Source organism: Callithrix jacchus, chromosome X, assembly GCF_049354715.1.
Source record: "Callithrix jacchus isolate 240 chromosome X, calJac240_pri, whole genome shotgun sequence".
In the NCBI taxonomy this organism is placed as follows: Eukaryota; Metazoa; Chordata; class Mammalia; order Primates; family Cebidae; genus Callithrix; species Callithrix jacchus.
Genome location: NC_133524.1, coordinates 75695437 through 75718729, shown reverse-complemented (window position 1 = coordinate 75718729; position 23293 = coordinate 75695437). Strand labels below are relative to the sequence as shown.

The window sequence follows — 23293 nt, the reverse complement described above, 5'->3', positions numbered from 1 at the left end:
ATGAGTTTTATTTTAATGGGGATGAAATGTTTTGAAATCAGATCGTGGTGATAGCTGCGCAAGTCTATGAATATACTAAAAACCACTGGGTTGTACACTTTAAAAAGGTGAGTTTTATGGTATTTCAAAAAAACTATTATTTTTCAACCCTTAAAAATATATAAAAGCCAGCTGGGCATGGTGGCTCACGCCTGTAATCCCAACACTTTGGGAGGCCAAGGTGGGCGGATCACGAAGTCAGGAGTTCGAGACCAGCCTGACCAACACGGTGAAATCCTGCCTCTACTAAAAACACAAAAATTAGCTGGGCCTTGTGGCACACGCCTGTAATCCCAGCTACTCAGGAGGCTGAGGCAGGAGAATCGTTTGAACCCAAGAGGCGGAGGTTACAGTGAGCTGAGATCACACCACTGCATTCCAGCATAGGCGACAGAGCAAAACTCCATCTAAAAAAAATAAAATAAAATAAACCTACTCATTCTTTTTAACAGCTACTCAGCATCCCATGATACGAATGTATCATACTTTATTTAGTCCCTAATGACTGAAATTTAGTTTTTCCCCATCTTTTGCTATTGTAAATAATACTACAATGAACATCTCTGCATACATGTCATTTCATACATAGGCAAATATGTTTGTTGGATAAATTCCTACAAGTGGAACTCCTGAGGCAAAGACTATGTGTAATTTCAACTTTCACAGATATTGCCAAATTCCTCTGTTGGCAGCCTGTATCAATGTACATTCCACCAGCAACATAAGAGAGATCAGAAACACTGTGTTAACAAAATTGTTAACTTTACTGATCCAATAGGTGAAAATGGTATTTCAGTGCCATTTTAATTTGCTTTACTCATTACAAATGAAGTTGAACATCTCTTCATGTTTAAGAGGTGTTGTTTTTGCTTTTCTGTGAACTGACAGTTCACATCCTTTATCATCGAAAAGAAATTTTGGGTTGCTGACTCTTGTCTTATTGATGCATAAAAGCTCTTTATATATTAAGAAACTTAACCTTCATCTATGATATGAATTACAATTATTTTAATTGCCTTTTGACTTTCTATTTGGTGTTTTTCTCCCAAGAAGAAATGGTTAGGTGCCTGAATTCATCAATCTATTAATCTTTTCTTTTATTGGTTTTGTATCACATTTTAGAAAAATGCTTCCTACTCCAATATTTTTTAAATGATGAATTAGATGTTATCATTGGCAAAAGCTAGATGAAGGTTACATGAAAATTTTCTGTACCATTTTTGTACTTTCTTGTGAGTCTAAAATTATTTCAGTGATGAATTGATGGACTGATGTATGATGAAGCATATATAGCAAAATATTAATTGTAGAATCTAGCTGGTGTATAGAGGGTATCTAATGTACAATTTTTCTGACTTTTCTGTATGTCTGAAAGTTTCATAATATTGAAAAAATTGGTCCAAATATTTATTCTAGTAATTTCACAGTTTCATTATTTACATTCAATTTTGGTGGAAGCAGGGACAAGGTATTGCTCTGTTACCCAGGCTGGAGTGCAATGGCATGAGCACAGTTTACTGCAGCCTCAACCTCCCAGGCTCAAGTGATTCTCCCACCTCAGCCTCCCGAGTAGCTGGGACTACAGGTGCATGCCACCACACCTGGCTAAATTTTTACTTTTTAAATTTTTCATTCTTGTTTTTATTTCTTATTTTTTGAGATGGAGTCTCACTCTGTTGCCCAGGCAGGAGTGCAGTGGCATGATCTTGGCTCACTGCAACCCCTGCCTCCCATATTCAAACAATTCTCATGCCTCAGCCTCCCAAGTAGCTGGGATTACAGGCACATACCACCACGCCCAGCTAATTTTTGTATTTTTAGTAGAAACAGGATTTCACTATGTTTTGGCCAGGCTGATCTTGAACTCCTGACCTTAGGTGATCCACCCACCTCAGCTTCCCAAAGTGCTAGGATTACAGGCATGAGCCACTGTGAGCCAGCATAAATTTTTACTTTTTGTAGAGGCGAGGTTTCACTTGCTGCCCAGACTAGTCTTGTCCTCCTGGGCTCAAGTGATCCTCCCACCTCGGCCTCCCAAAATGCTGAGATTATAAGCATGAGCCACCACACCCAGCCTACATTCAAATTTTTGCTTAAACTGGGATTTATTTTGGTACAAGATTAATTTTTTGTTTTACTTTTCTAAATTATACAAATAAAACTTAAATACATTCTAGCTGTAAAAATTTCAAACAATTTGAAAAGATGGAAGTTTCTTTTTGCTCTTCTCTCTCAATCCCACTCTCTTTCTGAGATAACACTGTTAATCATATGTAAACACTAGTCCTTTCTCTAGGTGTTTATATACATATACATTACATAAGTACACACACATGTAGTTTTGGATTATACCATAAGTATTACACTACAACTTGTTTTGCTTAAGTAAATAATATGTCCTTGAAATCTTTGTCAGTTACTATTGATCTATTTTACTCTTTTTAACAGCCGTATTGTATTCTATAATGTCTATACATAATTTATCTGAACATTCCCTATCAGAGGACATTTAATATAGATTAGTTCTAAATTTTTGCTCTTAAAATTATATAATAAATATAATCTCATGTATGCTCACATTTCTTTTTTTTAAGTATACTTTAAGTTCTTAGGTACATGTGCAGAATGTGCAGGTTTGTTAGATAAGCATACACGTGCCACGGTGGTTTGCTGCATCTGTGCCCCCATCATCTACCTTAGGTATTTCTCCTAATGTTAGCCCTCTCCAATTCCCCCACCACCCCCGACAAGCCCCGGTGTGCATATTTCTTTTTTGTTGTTTGTTTTTTCCACATGAAGTCTCATTCTGTCACCCAGGCTGGAGTGCAGTAGTGTGATCTCGGCTCACTGCAACCTCCATCTCCTGGGTTTCGGCCTCCTGAGTAGCTAGGACTACATGTGCACACGATCATGCCTGGCAATTTTTGTATTTTTCATAGAGATGGGCTTTCACCATGTTGGCCAGGCTAGTCTCAAACTCCTGGCCTCCAGTGAGTCCACCCGACTCAGCCTCCCAAAGTGCTGGGATTACAGGTGTGAGCCACCGTGCCCAGTCCTATATGGTATTTCCATAGGAAAGAATCCTAGTAGCTGATTTGCTGGGTTGGAGAAAGTGATCACTTTAAATCAATATGCCTTACACCTGGTTTTGTGACTTTATAAAATTTGAGTCATTAATGCATCTGAAATATATTTAATTACATGCTACCAAATAGAAATCATACTACATTTTAAAAGTTAATTTTCATTTGTTCATTCAAGCTCAATTCTTTTTTGGTTAATAGAGATATGACAATCATCTTTTTACATTCCATGCTTGAAGACTACTATTAAATCATGCCTTATCCTTCCATTTTCCAGTTTCATTGATTTTCATCATATCTTATTTTTCCCACCCTTAATTATCTTCACGACTCTTCTCTGAACCCTTACCAAGTTTTTTTCTAGAAATTTCATTAATCACACAAAAACTCTTACTTACAACAAGTTCCAGAACACCATCTCCTTCATCAGCATTTTCTATCACAGTGGCTCCAAATCCAAGCTCTCGGATGAACTCTGCTATCATTGGCGGTTGTATAACAGTAGGATTATACCTTACTTCTGCCTTGCCAGCCATCAGTGCCACAAGTATGGAATATATTCCTAAAAGCATTGATAAGAAATATAATACAGATAACATTCTTTATAAAAAGAGTAATATTATAATTACCTTTTAGCATTTCTCAAGTATGAAAGGATTAAAGTGAATCTAGAGAAATTTATTATTTAACTTTTATACCAGTCTCGACCCCAAATAATTAGAACTATTGTAAAAGAGTCTCATTTTTCTTAAACTTCTTATAATGGAAATTTTCAATTATATATGTATGTCTGCGTGTGTATAAGAAGATAATAAACTTTATGTACCTGTCACCTTGCTTCATAATACTACGCTAATCTTATTTCATATATATTCCTACACCCTCCACTCACTGCCCTCTACCCAGATTACACTAAAGCAAGTCACAGATATCACATCATTTCATGTGTAAATACTTAAATACGTATCTTCTAAAAAATAAAGACTCTTGCACTTGCTTGAGACTGTTATCTTAGAAGCTAATAAGACACAGTACTAGAGAAAGGGACTTGGCTGGGCATGATGGCTCATGCCTGCAATCCCAGCACTTTGGGAGGCCAAGGAGGGTGGATTACTTGAGTCCAGGAGTTCGACACCAGCCTGGGCAATATGGCAAAACCCTGTCTCTACAAAAAATTTCAAAAATTAGCTGGGCGTGGTGGTGTATGCCTGTGGTCTCAGCTATTCAGGAGGCTGAGGTGGGAAGATTGCTTGAGCCTGGGAGGTCGAGGCTGCAGTAAGCTGTGTTTATGCCACTGCAGTGTACCATGTGTGGCAGAGTAGGATCCTGTCTCAAAAAAAAAAAAAAATACAGAGAGAGAGGAACTCATGCACTTAGGAAATCATAATTGCAGGAAAGAATCCAATAATATATCAACATATACATTATAATGTTATCAAATAATAGTCATTTATTTAAATTATCAGGTTTTAGTGTCAGGCACATAGTAATCTAAACAGCTCTTATTCCTAGAAAAAGAAGTCCCACCCAACTTGTTAACAACAACAACAAAAAAAGAGTTCATTTTATGGCATTCATGCTGTTCACTACTGCAAACCTTTTTTTAACAACTACTTTACTTCTCTAGGCCAGCAATTGCTATTGTTGTCAGGAAGAAAATTAATTCTACAGAGCAAAAATAGAAGCTCTTTCTAGGAATCTATGGCATTTGATGGCTATCTGATAGGGAATAGAGATCAATAAACCATAGATCAAATCTGAGGTTTTATAAAAAAAGAAAAAACGATTAAATATTAATTTAATAACTTTAAATCAGTAAACAAGATGGGGGGGTGCAAAAGGAAGTAGGGATGGTTAATGGGTACAAAGAAAAAGAATGAATGATTAAGACCTATTATGGCATAGCACAACAATGTGACTACAGTCAATTATAATTTAATCATACATTTAAATATAACAGTATAATTGAATTGTTTATAACACAAAGGATAAATGCTTGAGGGGATGGATCACCCCTTGCATGATGTGATTATTATGCATTGCATGTTTGTATCAATACACCTCATGTACCCTATAAATATATATGCCTATTATATACTAACAAAAATTAAAAATTAAAAAAATAAACATATACACAGTGAAAAAAACCAAAATACCTAATATAATCTAATTTTTCTGCATAAAGTGCTTACATTTTGGGCTTTGTTGCTATTAAACAGTTCAAGTGATCAGTTCATAGGAAAGTGTCAGTAATATAGAAAAGGTATAGAGAAAGTAGGAAAAAATATTTTTGCTTCAGCTCAATGTGATCTATGTGCAAACAGAAATAGAAGGGAAAATTTGATTTTTCAAATGTCAAAAAACATAAGTTCAATACTTATGTAAACTGCATATAGTTTTAAAAACTCTTCAAATTACAGTAAGAACTCTTTCTATTTATTTGTTTAAAATATAATATAGGGCCAGGTGTGGTGGCTCATGCCTGTAATCCCAGCACTTTGGGAGGCCCAGGTAGGTGAATCACTTGAGGTCACGAGTTCAAGACCAGCCTGGTCAACATGGTGAAACTGTTTCTACTAAAAATACAAAAATTAGCCAGGCATGGTGGCACATGCCTGTAGTTGCAGCTACTCAGGAGGCTAAGACAGGAAAATCACTTGAACCCAGGAGGCAGAGGTTGCAGTGAGCCAAAATGGTACCACTGCACTCCAGCCTGGGCAACAGAGTGAGACTTGTCTCAAAATATATATTACATATATATTTTATATATTTATATATTATATTAATATATATTTATAGATACATATTATAACATATGTATATATGTATATTGCAGACTAAATTGAGAGAAGACCAACACTACTTAAAAAAAAGTGAATGTAATGACCCCAGCTAGGCTAAAGTTATTTCTAACTGGGTTAAGTGGATGGAAAGGGGATAATATGGAAGTAATTGGAAGAATCAGCTTAACAGACTTAAAAAAAATTGTATTTGATATAGACATTGCTTGTCTCATGAAAATAGCTATTTCTGAATTGCCCAAAAATAGTTGGTTCTTAAATTAAATAGAAACCTTGAATGCTTCTTTTTGCTTTCATTTGCTTGGCAACCTCCCTCCTTTTCTTTTTTTTAATTAATCTAAAAAAGAATAATAGAAGCTTTAGCCTTGAGTACATTCCAGTTAGAAATAATAGAGGCTAAACTGAAGCAGAAATCATAGAATGCAGACAAGATAATATTGAACTGAAGATGGCTCTGAATACCACACATTTTGTTATAACGATGTTCTGCTCTTAATATTAATATAGGAGGTGATGTGATTACTACATTTTGAGTGATTTTAATGGCGGAGATAAGTTTACACTAGTCCATACTTCTTTATTCAGCTCTGTGACTAATCATATGTATATTAAGATACCTAGGGCTAGGGCAACCTAAGTACCAAATCTATGACTTTGATCTCATGAAACTTCATCACATATCTTTTTTTTTTTTTGTGGGGGATGGAGTCTTGTCCTGTTGCACAGGCTAGAATGCAGTGGCTAGCACGATCTCAGTTCACTGCAACTTACACCTCCTGGGTTCAAGCAATTCTCCTGCCTCAGCCTCCCGAGTAGCTGGGATTCTAAGCATGCACCTCCAAGACCAGCTAATTTTTGTATTTTTAGTAGAGATAGGGTTTCACCAGGTAGGCCAGACTGGTCTTGAACTCCTGACCTCAGGCAATCTGTCTGTCTTGGCCTCCCAAAGTGCTAGGATTACAGGTGTGAGTCACTGAGTCTGGCCATCATCACATATCTTAATGGTTAACAAATCTACTATGCTATACTGGGAAGTCTATAAATATGAGTACAAATTAATAAGCTAAAACATCTGAGTGTGACTGAATTTTAAAAACTATGGTATAGATTTTCTAAGATTTTGCAACTTAAAATTAATACTTGCATACAATATTAAGTAACTTGTGAACATTTTTACCAGAAGCAAAGAGAACAATATAATTCTAAACAAACTTGTTTTTGGTCTGGTGCTTGGTCTGGGTATAGTAATAACGAAACGCTTAGGTCAGTTTTGGGCATAGCTTTAGAAGAAAATTTATGTTCCTTAAACTCCAACACAACCAAGATCCATAAAAAATAGTAATCTTGTGTATTTCCTTTTGCATCTTTTTACAAATTTCACACATATACAAATATGATCATGAGGTAAACAAGATAGAAACTTTATCTAAGGGAACAAAACACTAACAAAACTGGCTTCCAGGACATCAGGGTTGGCCCACACATTTCTGAAAATCTTTGTGAGGCCTTACCAAGAATCATAAACATTCCTACCAAACATGTAAAAGAACAAAAAAGATGGAGTTCCCAAACTAGCAGATAAAATAGCAAGCTTCAAGAGTATCTCACCTTCTTCTCGTCTTAAATTCCGTTCAATGTTTGCTACACAAGAAGCGCAAGTCATGCCAGTGACTTGTATGTAACATTTAGATGAAGTCTTTGCTTCCTCCTTGTCTTGAACTGGTGTCATCCCTTTAGTATAAAATTCATTAGTTGAAGTCAAAAGCAGCGTTTCCGATGAAGGCTGAGCTATTACAACCAATGGCTCATTCACGTCTGGTGGAAAGGAAAAGATTCTTTTCATATGCAGTACTGAACATTCTTCAAAAGCATCCTTGTCTTGCATCATAATCCATACCTCCAGGCACTGATAATCTATTCCTTTAAAACCAGCAACTTCCTACTATCCCTTAGCATTATCTCTATACTTTCTTCTGCAGTGACTTACAATTTCTTTTTTTTTTTTTTGACTTCCAATTTCAATACTTCCCATCCCATTCTAGTAAAATCTGAGTTACCTGAATAAATAAAACTTTGTTTCTTCTAACCATTAACTCTACTCCCAATCTCAGGGAGAGAGAGTAGTTTGTTAATGGATAGTTCTTATTTTTATAATGAAATTTTACCATTATGTTGATATTGGCATACTAGCATCAAAGCAATTCACAATATATTAAGTGGAACAAAAAGCAATTTGCAAAACAGCATTGCAGTGTGCTGACATATCTATTTTTAATGTTAGTGTATGCATAGATGAGAACACGCATAAGAAAGGCTGGGGGTTACATACCAAACTATTAACAGTGGCTACTTCTGGGGAATAGGGTTAAGGCAGGAATACAATGACAGATGAATAAATTTCCTCTAACTATGCTTCTATATTGTTTGAATTTCATGTGTGTGTGATGGGGTCTCACTCTGTCGAGAGGCTGGAGTGCAGTGGTGCAATCTTGGCTCACTGCAACCTCCGCCTCCTGGGTTCAAGCAATTCTCCTGCCTCTGCTTCCCAAGTAGCTGGGACTACAGGTGTGCACCACCATGCCCAGCCAATTTTTGTATTTTTAGTAGAGATGGGGTTTCAATATGTTGGCCAGGATGGTCTCCATCTCTTGACCTTGTGATCAGTCTGCTTTGGCTTCCCAAAATGCTGGGATTACAGGAATGAGCCACCACGCCCGGCCCTATTGTTTGAATTTTTAACATACATATATAATATTTTTAAATTTTTAAATGTCTTTGTGGACAGTGGAAGAAGAGGCAAGGAATAAGTCAGCAAAAAGTCAATTTTGCGCAATGATATTCATAGAATCTTTATGGACTGTAGAAGCTCAAATCATCCCAGAAGCTCCCTTGAAATCTCTGAAAACCTGCTATTTTGTTTTAGTTTATCCACTGCAGTATTAATTACCTTCCAAGAAAGGAGAAATTATTCTAACATATCCCTGCATCTGAAAAAAAAAAAAAAAGCCCAAAATTTTCTCTTCCATTATAGAGAAAAGGAGGAAAAGAGCAAATTCCCACTAGCCTATCTAATTTGTTCATTCTTGTCCTTGGACAAAACACCAGTTCATGCCTGCTTAGATAACACACAAAGGAACTCCTGCACAGAAGAGTTGGTTTTCAGGATGTGAAGAAGAGCATGTTTGGAAAAAAACTTTAACAAAAGCCTTACCATTTCCCTCAAGAATAATGATGTCAACTTCTCAAATAAGTATATTAATGCCTCTTAAATCTGAATGCATATACAATTGCCTGGGGGAAGCTTGTTAAAATGCAGGCTCTGACTCAGTATATCTAAGGTGGGATCTGAGATTCTGCATTTCCAAGCTCTCAGGTGATGGCAGTGCTGCCAACCTAGGTCTGAGTATAGCAAAGGATAATTAAAAACAATAATTTCAACTTTTATTTTTAGATTCAGGGGGAAGATGTACAAGTCTGTCACATGGAAATACCACATGACACTGAGGTTGGATTTTGGATGATCCCAGCAAAGGACACTTTGAATGGTAAAGTGTTTCTTAATTAGCCTGTCTCTGGTCTTAATGGAATCATTTTAGAAAGATTCAGATTGTGAGAACATTATTTAGAACACAGACTGTGAAATTTACCAAATAGTACTGCTGTTACATTTTTTGAAAAACAAAAAGGAGGTTCAGTAGCCAAAAAGAAATCGCTTTGGTTTTGAATAAAACCATTATTTTAATCTAACCAGAAGGTTCCTTCATTCTCTCATAATTACTATTGAGGCTTAATTATTAACTTGGACAATGAAAAAAAGCTTATTCTGCCAATCACTTTACCTGTTGTTCCAGAGCATTTTCATTATTTTAGGTACCAGAGGTAACCTGGAATACCAGGTGCGATTTTCACACTCTGGGAGTACAGTATTGTAAGTCATAGAGGTAGTCCCTTAGCATGACCTCTAAACGATCCATAAAATTGTGTCCTTTACCTCTGTGCGCGTGGCAAGCAAAAGAGACAAAGGCGGAATCCATGTTTAGATCCCCTTCCACAAACACTCCCTTTGTGGAAGCCATCTTTCTCTCTCCTGGATTTTCCCTCTGGAGTCCCCTTCCATGAACACTCCCTTTGTGGAAGCCTGTCTTCCCCTCCTAAACTCCATCTCTTTCTATTCCCTTCTACTCAATGTGGAAGCTGCTTTCCTCTCCTGGATTCCATCTTTCTGGATTCTCTCACTCAGTGTGGGAGTTAGCTGTTTCTTTCTCTTTCCTTCTCCTGTTTCTCTCTTCTAAATTATATATTTAAAAAAAAAAAGAGCAAAGGCTTCTCCCTCTGCCACAGAGACAGACAGTAAGGGTGTTACAAGGTAACAATGAATCAAATGGCTAGTTTAATGAATTTTTCTACTGGCTGTGACAGCATTACTTACACTTTTAAATAAATTCAAAGGAAAGTTGACTTTCCTGCACTTGAGGCAACAATTACAAACTGACTCAAATTTTTCAAGAAAGGACTTCCAATCTTATACTCAAAACTGATGTGAGATTCAGCCTCTGATGTAATGTGAAGAATAAATAAATAATCTAAAGTGGCTTTAAAATAATTATAAACATCATGTCTGCAGCTTACTCTCAAATAGTTCAGAAAAAATGTATGTATGTTTGTATATAAATATATATCTGTTGAGAATGATAGACAATGTAAAATATTAACCGTGAAATCTGCATGAAATTGGTAAACAGGAATTCTCCATTTCTTGCAGTTTTTTGTAAGTTTGAAATTAGTTAAAAAGTCATAAAAAGGAAGGAATTTAATCAAGTATTTAGTTTGCTTTAATTAGTGATTACTTCAAATATTATATCTTTTTACTTTAAGGAAATGATGATATAGATAGGATAAAAGACATCTCCAATTTTTCTCACTACCTTTTTTTTTTTTTGGAGATGGAGTCTTGCTCTTGTCACCCAGGCTGGAGTGCAATGGCATGATCTCAGCTCACTGCAACCTATGCTTCCCAGGTTCAAGCATTGCTCCTGCCTCAGTCTCCTGGGTAGCTGGGATTACAGGTGCCCACCACCACACTTGGCTAATTTTTGTATTTTTAGTAGAGACAGGATTTTACCGTGTTGGCCAGGATGGTCTTGAACTCCTAACCTCAGGTGATCCACCTGCCTCGGCCTCCCAAAGTGCTGGGACTACAGGCATGAGCCACTGCGCCTGGCCTTTTACTATCTCTTTTAAGATTTATAGCTCATCTAGGACTAGTATGATACAAAAGCAAAATGTGTCCATCCTTCTGTCTAAGAATGGGTCGCAGTGGTAGGACGCTGTGAAACTTGGATCAGCACTGACACTTAAACTTAGAAAATGGGTAGTTACAATTCTGGTGACATCTCAAACTGTGATCTCTAGCAGAATCACAGAATGCAGTCATTTCATATCAACCTTTTGTCCCAATAATATGTCACTGTAGTTAAACTCTATCAGTTCTTTTACGGTGACATTCACTATGCCAAGGTTTTTTACCTACCCATCATGGCCATTAGTATATATGTTATAAGCCCTAACAGATGCAGGGCATATAACTGGCTCCTGATCATCGTTTGCGGAATAATTGATTCCCGGGGCCTTTAGCAATAGTAGGTTGAGGTAAAAGACATTGTTAAAAGTTACTGAGGCCAGGCATGGTGGCTCACACCAATAATCCCAGCACCTTGGGAGGCCAAGGTGGGTGGACTGCTTGAGCCCAGGAGTTTGAGACCAGCCTAGGCAACATAGTTAGACTCCATCTCTACAAAAAAATAGAAAAAAATTAGCCATCTCAGGAGGCTGAGGTGGGAAGATTGCTTAAGCCCCAGAAGTCAAGGCTGCAGTGAGCCATGATTGTGTCAGTGCACTCCAGCCTGGGCAACAGAGCAAGATCCAGTCTCAAAAAAAAGTTACTGAACGTGCTGCAGTCATAGTTCCTAAGGACTAGGTAGATGCAATACATGGTGCCAGAGACTGATTAAGTACGCTTGAATTCCATTTTCTGGTTTGATCACCTAAGGTAATTGAAAAGTTGCTTTTGCTCTGCTCATATTTGTTACATAAACCCTTATAAAATGCTAGCTATTTTGGCATATTAGGTGGATCATCTGAGATCAGGAGTTCAAGACCAGCCTGGCCAACATGGTGAAACCCTGTCTCTACTAAAAATACAAAAATTAGCCAGGCATGGTGGCACGTGCCTGTAATCCCAGCAAGTTGGGAGACTGCAGCAGGAGAATCACTTGAACTTGGGAGGTGGAGCTTGCAGTGAGCTGAGATCACACCATTGCACTGCAGCCTGGGCAACAAAGTGTGACTCTGTCTCCAATAATAATAAGAAAATGCTAGCTATTTTATCTATCTGTATTGTGTTAAATCTAAGCACAGAAATGGGCAGTTTCTCCTGTATCTGTGGGTCTTCATTCTGAAAGCTCCCGTGTCATGTAAAACTATGATCAAATAAATTTATGTGCCTTTTCTCCTAAAAAAACCCCACTATTTTAAATTATATTATTTAATATTATACAGTCATGGCTCACTTAAATGATGAGAATATGTTCTGAAAAATGCTTTAGACAATTTTATCACTGTGTGACCATCATGGAGTGTACTCACTCAAACCTAGATGCTATATATATTTTTATTTATATATATATTTTTGAGATGGAACACCAAATGTCCTAGCTAATGAACATAAAACATTTCTCCTATTTGATATGCTACGCCAATATCAAATGCCTTATATGAGGTTTCTATATATGCTCCATTATAATCTTATGAGACCACCATCATCTATGTGGTCCATTGTTGATCAAAATGTTATTATGACTAATATTACCTTCAATCAAACTTCTGGGCTTCTTTGTGTAAACAAAGTTAATACAGATTTAATTTAGAGATTTTAAAGGTCAATGAATCACATTATATAGATCAGTGTTCTTAAACTTTAATGTGCAAATGAATTACCTAGAGAGCTCATTAAAATTAAAATGTAGAATTTGATTTACTGGGTCTGCAGTGGGCCAGAGTCTCATTTATAACAAAGTCCCAGGTACTGCTTGTTTGTGAACCACACTTGCAAAAATGAAAGTTGCAAAAATATAAACCCAAATGAATAAAAAAAATTCGGTTTTTGAGTTCAATCTGAAAGTTTATGATGCCCTTGCTTACTGTAATAACAGATAACATATTTGAACATGAAAAAATTTCAGTTTTATACCACATGTGATATAAGATGATGATATTCAAGTTCCTATATGTAAGAAGCATAGAAACATTATAATGTAAGTAACTTGTTTTAGTGATACTGATATAAACTAATTTATGTGGTGTTCATCATTTACAACATACATTATGCATGTCAAAGCATTTTAATAGAAACTCTGAGAAATAACCCAACATTACGATTTAGTGAAATGTGAATCAATATAATTTCAACGCTGTTATTTAGAAAATTTTTAAAAAAATTAACTGGGCCAGATGCAGTGGCTCACACCTGTAATCCCAGCACTCTGTGAGGCAGAGGCGGGTGGGTCACCTGAAGTCAGGAGTTCCAGACCGGCCTGATCAACATAGTAAAACCCGTTTCTATTAAAAATACAAAAAAAAAATTAGCTGAGCATGGTGGCGTGAGCCTGTAATCCCAACTACTCAGGAGGCTGAGGCAGGAGAATCACTTGGACCTGAGAGGTGGAGGTTGCAGTGAGCTGAAATCGTGCCATTGTACTCTAGCCTGGGCGACAGAGCAAGACTCCCTCTCAAAAAAAAAAAAATAAACAAGCAAACAAACAATTAAGTGGTGATAGGCAAAACAAAATTTTGTTGAACCTAATTTTAGTCATTTTTATGACTCCTTGATATAACTGTACTTATTTACAACTTAAATTTTTCTTCTGGTTTTATAATTATTTCCTTTTGCAATTATGAATTTCATAGACTTTGTTCAGACTTTTGGTACCAGAGGCTCTTTAACATTTTAGTGCTCTGTATGAAAATTTTCTAATAGAGAATGATGTATTGCTTTCTTAGAGCAAAAGAATCTAATTTTTTAGATTAGATTCTAATCTAAAATCTAATTTTTTTAGGCTGGAGTACAATGGCACACTCACAGTTCACTGCAGCCTTGACTTCCAGGCTTATGTGATCCTCCCAGCTTCACCTCCTGAGTAACTAGAACTACAGGTATGTCACCATGCCCAGCTGATTTTTTTTGTATTTTTTGTAGGGACAGGGTTTAGTCATTTACCCATGCTGGTCTTGAACTTTTGGGTTCAAGTGGTCTACCTGCCTCAGCCTCCAAAAGTGCTAGGATTATAGGTATGAGCCACCATAGCTGGCCAGATTCTAATCTAAAATCTCAAAAGATTAAGATTTTGTGATTTTCTATATTAAAGTGAGAATTTGAGGTGGGAATGTAAAATGGTACAGCTACTTTGAAAAACAGTATGGCAGTCCCTCAAAAAGTTTAAATGCCATATGACCCAGCAATTCCACTCCTAGTTATATGCCCAGGAGAAATAAAAACATATGTTCATATAAAAACTTGCATACAAATGTTCCTAGCAGTATTATACATAATAGGCAGAGAGTGGAGACAATCCAAATTCCCATCAACTGGTGAATGAAGAAACAAAAATGTGATATATCCACAGAATGGAATAATATTCAGCAATAAAAAGGAATGATGTTCTAATATATACCACAACATGGATGGACCTTGAAAACATGGTAAATAAAAGAATCCAGGCACAAAAGGACAAATGTTATATGATTCCAATTAAATGAGGCACCTAGAATAATGAAATTCAGAAACAGAAAGTAGAACAATAGTTATCAGGAGCTTGGGGAGGGGAAGGAGAAATGAGCAATGACTGCCAATGGATATGTGATTTCTTTTGGGAGTGAGGAAATGTTCTAAAATTATATAGTGATGATTGCTGGTAAACTCTGTAAGTACAGTAACAACCACTGGATTGTGTACCTTAAATGGGCAAATTTTATGGGATGTGAACTATGTGTCAATTTTAAAAAGTGAGAATTCTATCATTTTTCCATTTGTCATCAATACTAAAATTAAGAACTAAAAATTAACGAATGTTCATTGCAGCACTGTTTACAATAGCAAAGACCTGGAATCAACCCAAATGCCCATTGATAATAGACTGGATTGGAAAAATGTGGCACATATACACCATGGAATATTATGCAGCAATCAGAAATGATGAGTTCGTGTCGTTTGTAGGGACATGGATGAATCTGGAAAACATCATCCTCAGCAAACTGACACAAGAGCAGAAAATGAAACACCGCATATTCTCACTCATAGGTGGGTGATGAAAAATGAGAACACATGGACACAGAAAGGGGAGTACTAAACAGTGGGGTCTATTGGGGGGAAAAGGGGAGGGCCAGTGGGAGGGGGAGGTGGGGAGGGATAGCCTGGGGAGAAATGCCAAATGTGGGTGAAGGGGAGAAGAAAAGCAAAGCACACTGCCATGTGTGTACCTACGCAACTGTTTTGCATGCTCTGCTCATGTACCCCAAAACCTATAATCCAATAAAAAATTAAAAAAAAGAAAAAAAAAAAAAAAAAAAAGAACTAAAAATTAATAATGGTATGTTTCTGAGTCCTCTCTCACATTAACTGACCATAACAATTTGGAGATATGTTTAGTAAAATGTTTTATTCAGTTTTAGTGAGCCTAAAAAGGGAATATTACTATTTGATATCTTTCATTCTAATCAGGATAGCAAAGATTAATATATTGTCTGGAAATTGGTTGTATAACTTTTCAACTGTCATTTCAAGCAAAAATTTCATTTGGACATTTTTCAGTTTAATTCAAGGCCAGGTTTAATTCTGGTTCAAAGGAAAAAATTCACATAATTAAATTCTATTGGATATACATTTTTTGTTTCAGTTCAAAAGTAAGAGCTGTCAGGAAATATGAAAACTTTGGGACAGCTCTGAAGTCAGTTTAATTTGAATGCCTAAATATAAAACTACAGTTAATCCTATTATTTATTTCAACTACTTTTCTTTTTAAAAGAGCACTGACTTTGCCCATTATATAAATACATGGCTACATATATACATTCTTGTTGTAAAAACAACTTCTAAAACCAGGAAAGCACAACGGAAACAAAAATCACATTTATCCTACCACCCAAAGATAATCACTGTTAAAATTATGGTTCATGTCCTACCAGGAATCTTACTCATTCATACACATAACAATATATGCATGGTATTAATTCAGGTACATTTTTAAATAAAATTTTCATCACAGTGTATATATAGCTTTTCAGTTTTTTTTTTCATTTAACAAAATATCTCAGACACTTTCCTGTGGCATTAATTATCTTTAATACCATAATGTTTTGTGGCTTCATAGCACTTCATCATAAGTTATTTATTGTTGTACCATAAGTTATTTATTGTCTCTAGTTTTTAAATATTATGAGAAATTATACAAACATCCTTATGCATCTTTGCATATACTGTTGGCTACCTCCATAGGACTTATTTGCAAAAGTGGAATTACAGTGCCCATAAATCATTTTTCATCGATAAATGCCAAAAGCAGCAGCAAAATGGAAATAAAAGAACATTAGGGGAATGAAAGAAAAAATTATAATTACCTGACAAGGTAGCATCAAATCCCATGTCTTCTATTGCTTCTCTCAAGGTTTCTGGAGAGGTTAGTAGAGGATCATACTCAATAGTCCCATTGCTATTTGCAAGGGAGACTCGTATGGATTTTACACCTGGCTTTTTTGATATGACACCCTCAATAGACTGCACACAGGAATTACAAGTCATGCCATCAATGTTTATCACAGTTTCTTGTGTCAGAGGCTGGCTAACTACATTCAAAGGAATCTTCTGAAGAGATGAGCTGGAGGGAGAGTTTGAGGTACTCTCAAATTCACTTGAGATACTAACTCTATATTGCCCTGGTGATAGGTCCTCTATTGCTTTTCTCAGGCATTCTGGAGTGATTGAGCTTGCATTATACTTTACAACGGCAGACCTATTCTCTAAAGAAACTACTATGCTGCTTACATACTGGAGTGTAGATAAAGCACTTTCAATATTTGACACACATGATTTACAATGCATGCCATCAATGATGAAAGTGGCTGTTGAATCATTTGTATATGATGGACTCCTTTGCTGTGACCCTTCTGAAGATTTAAGTGCTGTATTTTTTAGACGCTCTACATCAATAGCTCCCAATTTGAGGTACTTGGGCTGCTTTTTGACGAATGCTGGAAAGCCCATGGCTTCAATCTGCTTTTTCATTTCCTCTACTGAGATAAGATGAGGTTGATAAACAATAGTAGCTTCTTGATTGTCCAGGGAGACTAGTTAATAAAAGGAAACAATTATTTAATTCAGTTATTCCAGGGCTACTTCAGAAAACATCCTGTTTTCTAAATCAATAACCACAAATAATTGATTCTCTCTCATTCTCATCATCATCTTTTTTTAACTTTTTTTTCCAGAAAATATTATTGCATAGACTAGAAACAAGTAGGAGATATGACCGCTGTAGCTATGGGCTCCAAGTTTCTCCATGCCTTTGTAGAAATACATTAGAGGTAAAGAGTATCCTAATCATGTTGTGTTAAGAACCCCGAATTCCATGAATTGTTAACCCCACTGCCTTTTCTTCAGTTCAAGGTTCAGGTAACCTTTAATTATAATCATTAACTTTAATAACATTAACCCTGGGAATATGCTGTACCTCAATGAAACAGCAAGCACTCTAGTCTCATGGATTCAAAAGTCATGCTTAAGAAGAAAGCAAAAAGTTAAAAGATCAAAACAGACACCTAAGAAAACAAACAACACTAGACACATTACCTTTAATTCGCTGAACACCTTGCAGTTTCCCAATTTTTCCTTCAATGGTGCTAGTACACGAATGGCAGGTCATCCCTTCCACTTTCATCTTCAGCGTGACTTCACCAACTTGAGCCATACTATGATCTTCACAAGCTCCTGACTTTTTCTCCAGTGTTCCAGTATCTAAACTGAGATCCGGAACCAGCTCTCTTATCCGATTGGCACTTACTACAGAAGGGATTATTGTCACTGCTAGAGTTCTTTGCTGAGGGTAAATTTTAATGTCTGTTACACCCTTGGTCTTGAGTAATGTGCTTTGGATACGGTCCCATGGCAAAGTCAGTGAAGCAGTAACAGTGAGAAACAAGGTGTCAGTTAAAACAGGGAGAGGGTCAGGATTATGGAGAATAGCATCAAAGCCCATGTCATCAATAGCTTCCTGTAGGGTCTTTGGAGTCTGTAGTTTAGGGTCATAAATAATAGTTGCATTTTTTTCTTCCAGTGATACCTTTTGTAAAGAAATTCTAAAAGTCAGTTTATTTAAATTCTATGACATACGATTTAAAATATCAATCATCACACCGCATTCAAGAAGAGTGAGACAACTCAATCTAATGGAGTTTCCCTATTAGTTTTTATCTTTACTATTTTTGTTAGAAAGAAACGTAAAATGTCTTGTGTACCTACAAGAATGGTAAAGTTATATATGTAGATATATGTGACTGTGGTACCTATCAGGTATTTGAAACATGTATATTGACAAACACACCCTAGAATTTCACGACAAAGTACAAACTACTCTTTCCTTCTACCTCCTTTCATAAATTACTCCAACAATTCTCACTCTACCAATTGAAAATGTTATACACGAAACAGAATCAGCTACAGAAAAATAAAAGGTAATATGAAATTTAATCATTCAAAATGTTTAATTTCTTAAAAATATGTACAATTATTATACATCAATTAAAAATAAAAATAATGTCCAATTAGGATAACTTTGTTCACAAGAAAAGGTATAAACATGCCAGTTTATGAGTGAAGGTAGTATTCATAGGATTTTATAGCATATACTCCTATATCCCCCTAAGTCACTAGAGCATAATATTAATTTTGTTCAAAATAAGAACATCTTTATTGTTTTGCTCAATTAGATAAAAAACAACTATTATATTTTTAAAGCTTAGCTACTGCATACAATTTAACTTATTGTCATGACTGCATCTCTTTGGCCAACATCTTACAAAAATTTGTGATGAAGATACACACACGCACACGCACAAATACTGGTTTGGTATTTTAGAGAAGGATCATTTTGGAGGCAGTGTGGAAGATGATAGTGGAACAGGGTGGAGTGATATAGGAGGCAGAGCTATCAGCTAGGAGGCTACTGTAATTGCAACAGTAGTACTCCACTTATTAGCCAACTATACCCATTAGTTCTACCATCTGAAAACTGAGCAAATATGCCCTATTATCTTCCAAGGCTATTATAAGGGTCATATGAGTAAATAGACAGGAAAGTTCTTTGTAACAGTAGTTAATTATATAAGATTAACCACAGAGCAACTAATATTTATTGAGCACTTATTATGTGTGTCAGGAACAATAGGACAGAGAATACAGAAAAGGGATACCCATTCATCCTTGGGAATATGGGTCAGAAAAGTCTTCTTAGGAGAGATAGTACCTGAGTGTTAAAGGACAATCAGGAATCAGCAAGGATATATGAGGCAGGGAATTCCAGACAAATGGAAGCAAAAAAATAGAGAAAGGTAAGAAGCTTGAGAATTAGGCAACTGTTCTATTATGGGGTTCTATATGCCAATAATGGTTTGTAATTTATCCTACAGGTAATAGAAAGCCATGAAAAAGTTCATCAGATTAAATTTTCATTTTAGAGAAGGATCATTTTGGAGGCAGTGTGGAAGAGGATAGTGGAGTAGGATGGAGTGATATAGGAGGAAGGGCTATCAGCTAGGAGGCTACTGTAATTGTAACAGTAATACAATAGGGGGTCTGAATTAAGGCATTAATACTGGGGGAAAAGAGAAAAGAGGCAGCTCCAAGATACATTTAGAAGGATAGGACCTCCTAACAAGATGTGTAAAGGAGGTGACTAGGGTAACTGAAAGGTATCTGGCTTGGGCCAGTGCATAGATAGATGGTGGTGCCATTAACTGATATCAGAAAAAGAGGAGGAAATTAAGAGGTTAAAGTGGAGGGAAAATGGAGATGATGAATTTAGCACTGGGCCTATTGATTTTGAGATGGCAGTAGGATATTAATTTTCAAAAACCAGTTAAATATGGGTATTACTAATTTCCAGTGAAAAGCTTTGTTCCACAAAATAAAAACTCAAAAATATAATTAAAAGTAATTCAGAGTAGAAAATCTCTCTTTAAATTGTCTACAATAGTTAGTTAAATCTTTCACTTATTTTAATGAACATATTTTTATTTCTTCCTTTAGCTTGATAATTGAAGACTATGTCTTTGGGTGAAAATATTAAATATACCCATGGCATGAAAAGTTTCTAAGACTCTGATCATTCTAGATGGCTAGTTTGTTCTTAGGGATGGAAGAGATCACTATAGCATAAATGATCCAAAACAGAAGTGGGGAAATAATTTATATTTGGTTTTGAATTATACTATATAACATTTTCCATGAAAAAAATGCAGAATAGTCAAACCACATATAGTTGAGACATATACTTTTGAAAGAGATGCAATATAACAGTAGCCACTATCAGATGAAGGCTTTTGTGTCCTTGTGTTTTTAAAGAGGGCCTCTTTTAAACTTTAATTTCACTCCCCTGAGGTGGTTTTATGATTAAGAAAATGACTCTTTAAATAATTTAAACTTTCCAACTGAAGGGGAAGATGGAGAACAGAGCAGTGGTTTCCAGGGGTAAGATGTAGGGGAAATGGTAGCAAGAGGGAGTTTTTTGGGGTAACAGGACTGTGCCATGTCCTGGCTGTGGTGATGTTAAATCTATACATGTGTTAACATTAACAAAACTAAAAAAAAAGATCATAGAACTATATACCCAAAAAAGTCAATTTTGCTGGATGATTATTTTTTAAAAAACTATTAAGATTAAAAATTTAGCTTTTTGGTTACACTAGCCACATTTCAAGTGTTCACCCGCCAATGCGGTTAGACATATCAGACAGGGCAGATACACAGTATTTCCATCATCACAGACCATTCTTGGGTGGTATTACTCGAGGTACTACTATAGTTTTTCTGATAAAGTACGAATATAAAGGATTCTTGCCCATTAAATACATTATATCTGGTACACCTTAAACAATCCCCTGCATAACCAGTCAGAAATTGTTCTCATTTTAAGAGTAAAAATCACTTTGTCAGGCTGGGTGACCCACACCTGTAATCCTAGCACTTTAGGAGGCCAACGTGGTTGGGCAGATTGCTTGAGCTCAGCAATTCCAGACCAGTCTGGGTAACATGGGGAAATCCTGTCTCTACAAAAAAAATACAACAATTACCCCGGGCATGGTGGCACACTCCTGTAGTCCCAGCTACTCAGGGTGCTGAGGTGGGAGGATTGCCTAAGCCCGAAGGTTGAGGCTACAGTGAGCCAAAATCATGCCACTGCGTTCCAGTCTAGGTGACGGAATGTGACACTGTCTCAAAAAACATCACTTTGTCACTGGATGGTTTGCTATACTTTCTAACTGCTTTAGCCTCTTTTATTTATAAACGGCGTAAGAAAACTATGCATAAAATACTATACAAAAGAGAAATCAAAGTACCCTACAATATTTGCATGCTGCAGATTAGAAAAACTTCTTTCTTTAGTAAATTCTATTTGTTTTAGAAGGTGACCAACCAGGCTGGGCGCAGTGGCTCATGCCTGTAATCCCAGCACTTTGGGAGGCCGAGGCAGGTGGATCACCTGAGGTCAGGAGTTTGAGACCAGCCTGACCAACATGGTGAAACCCTGTCTTAAAAAAAAAAAAAATGTGACCAACCACACTTAGCACAAACAAAAACATCCCTCTTTGGAGTAACAGAACTCAATTTTTCCTCTGTTAGACAGCAAAAAGACTTTTCAAACCTAAGGTCTCAAAAGAAAACAAAATTTAATAACACCTTTTTTTTCTTTTAAGAGGAAATTCACACGGTAATTATCACAGTACAGCTCTAAGTGCTAAGTCTTTGGGCAGGAAGTAAAAATGGTACTTATCAGTCAGGTGCGGTGGTTCATGCCTGTAATCCCAGCACTTTGGGAAGCTAAGGTGGGCAGATCACTTGAGGTCAGAGTTTGAGGCCGGCTTGGCCAACATGGCAAAACCCCGTCTCTACCAAAAACACAAAAATTAGCCAGGCATGTTGGCGCACGCCTATAATCCCAGCTACTCAGGAGGCTGAGGCAGGAAAATCACTGGAACCCGGGAGTCGGAGGTTGCAGTGAACAGAAATCATGCCACAGCATTCCAGGCTGGGTGGCAAAGCAAGACTTCGTCTCAAAAAAAAAAAAAAAGGTACTTATCTATTCAACAAATATTTACTGAATGCCCACTATGTGCCGGGCACTATGCTAGCTGCTAGAGATACAATGGTGAGCAAAACCAGGCAGACTCCATAGAGCTGGAAATTGCTGGCGGCAGTCTGATTCTGGGTCTGTGCTGCTCTCCTTTCCTATGTCCCCTAACCCCAACCCCAGCTCCAAAAAATAACCTCCCTTCCCCGCCGTACTCCACCTTCCTACTCCCCACATTGTTCCAATATTTCAACGGCTTCTTTTTTTCAGAATGTTTTATTAGGAGCCAATGCTGTTATTTTTATCTTCAGAGGAACTATTTTTCCATCATATCAATAGTTCCATTGGGCCAGCGCAGTGGCTCATGCCTGTAATCCCAGTACTTTGGCATGCTGAGGTGGGTAGATCACTTGAGGCCAGGAATTTGAAACCAGCCTGGCCAACATGGTGAAACCCCGTCTCTACTAAAAATATAAAAATTATCCAGGCATGGTGGCGGGAGCCTGTAATTCCAGCTACTCAAGAGGGTGAGGCACAAGAATCACTTGAACCTGAGAGGCGAAGGTTGTAGTGAGCTAAGGTCATGCCACTGCATTCCAGCCTAGGCAACACAGCCAGACTCTGTCCAAAAAGAAAAAAAAAAAGTTCCTCTGAAAATAAATATAACAGCCTACAAATTATGAATACAGCTCATAGGAAAGAGTCAAGGTGGAGGACTATTCACCATATTTTGATGAAGGCAGTAGTGGGAGAGAAAAAAAGGAAATAAACTAAATGTACTCTGTGGCCTTCATAGTATTAATGGTGGTGTAGAATGCTGACTGTCACAGGGATTGTAAAGATCCATTATTTTAATCTCTGTGGTGTTCTGTGTCTCTTGAAATGTCAAACATGAAATTCAGGTGCAGTATATGCTTGAATTTGCATATGATTTCTGTATAATTTACATAAACCCACAAAGACTGTATCTTCTATT

At 36.7% G+C, this 23293-nt stretch overlaps 1 protein-coding gene across 7 annotated transcripts in view; it reads right to left on the bottom strand.

Annotated features, from left to right (window-relative positions):
* Positions 1-23293, bottom strand: part of ATP7A (ATPase copper transporting alpha) — a 175315-nt gene that overhangs the window by 57417 nt on the left and 94605 nt on the right. For all 7 annotated transcript variants that reach the window (XM_078363608.1, XM_078363611.1, XM_035287618.3 and 4 more), the window contains 4 exons: positions 17823-18312; positions 16595-17320; positions 7532-7738; positions 3521-3684 (listed from right to left, as the gene is read on the bottom strand). In XM_078363608.1, coding sequence (XP_078219734.1) covers positions 3521-3684; positions 7532-7738; positions 16595-17320; positions 17823-18312 — 1587 coding nt within the window. The remainder of the gene's footprint in view (positions 1-3520; positions 3685-7531; positions 7739-16594; positions 17321-17822; positions 18313-23293) is intronic.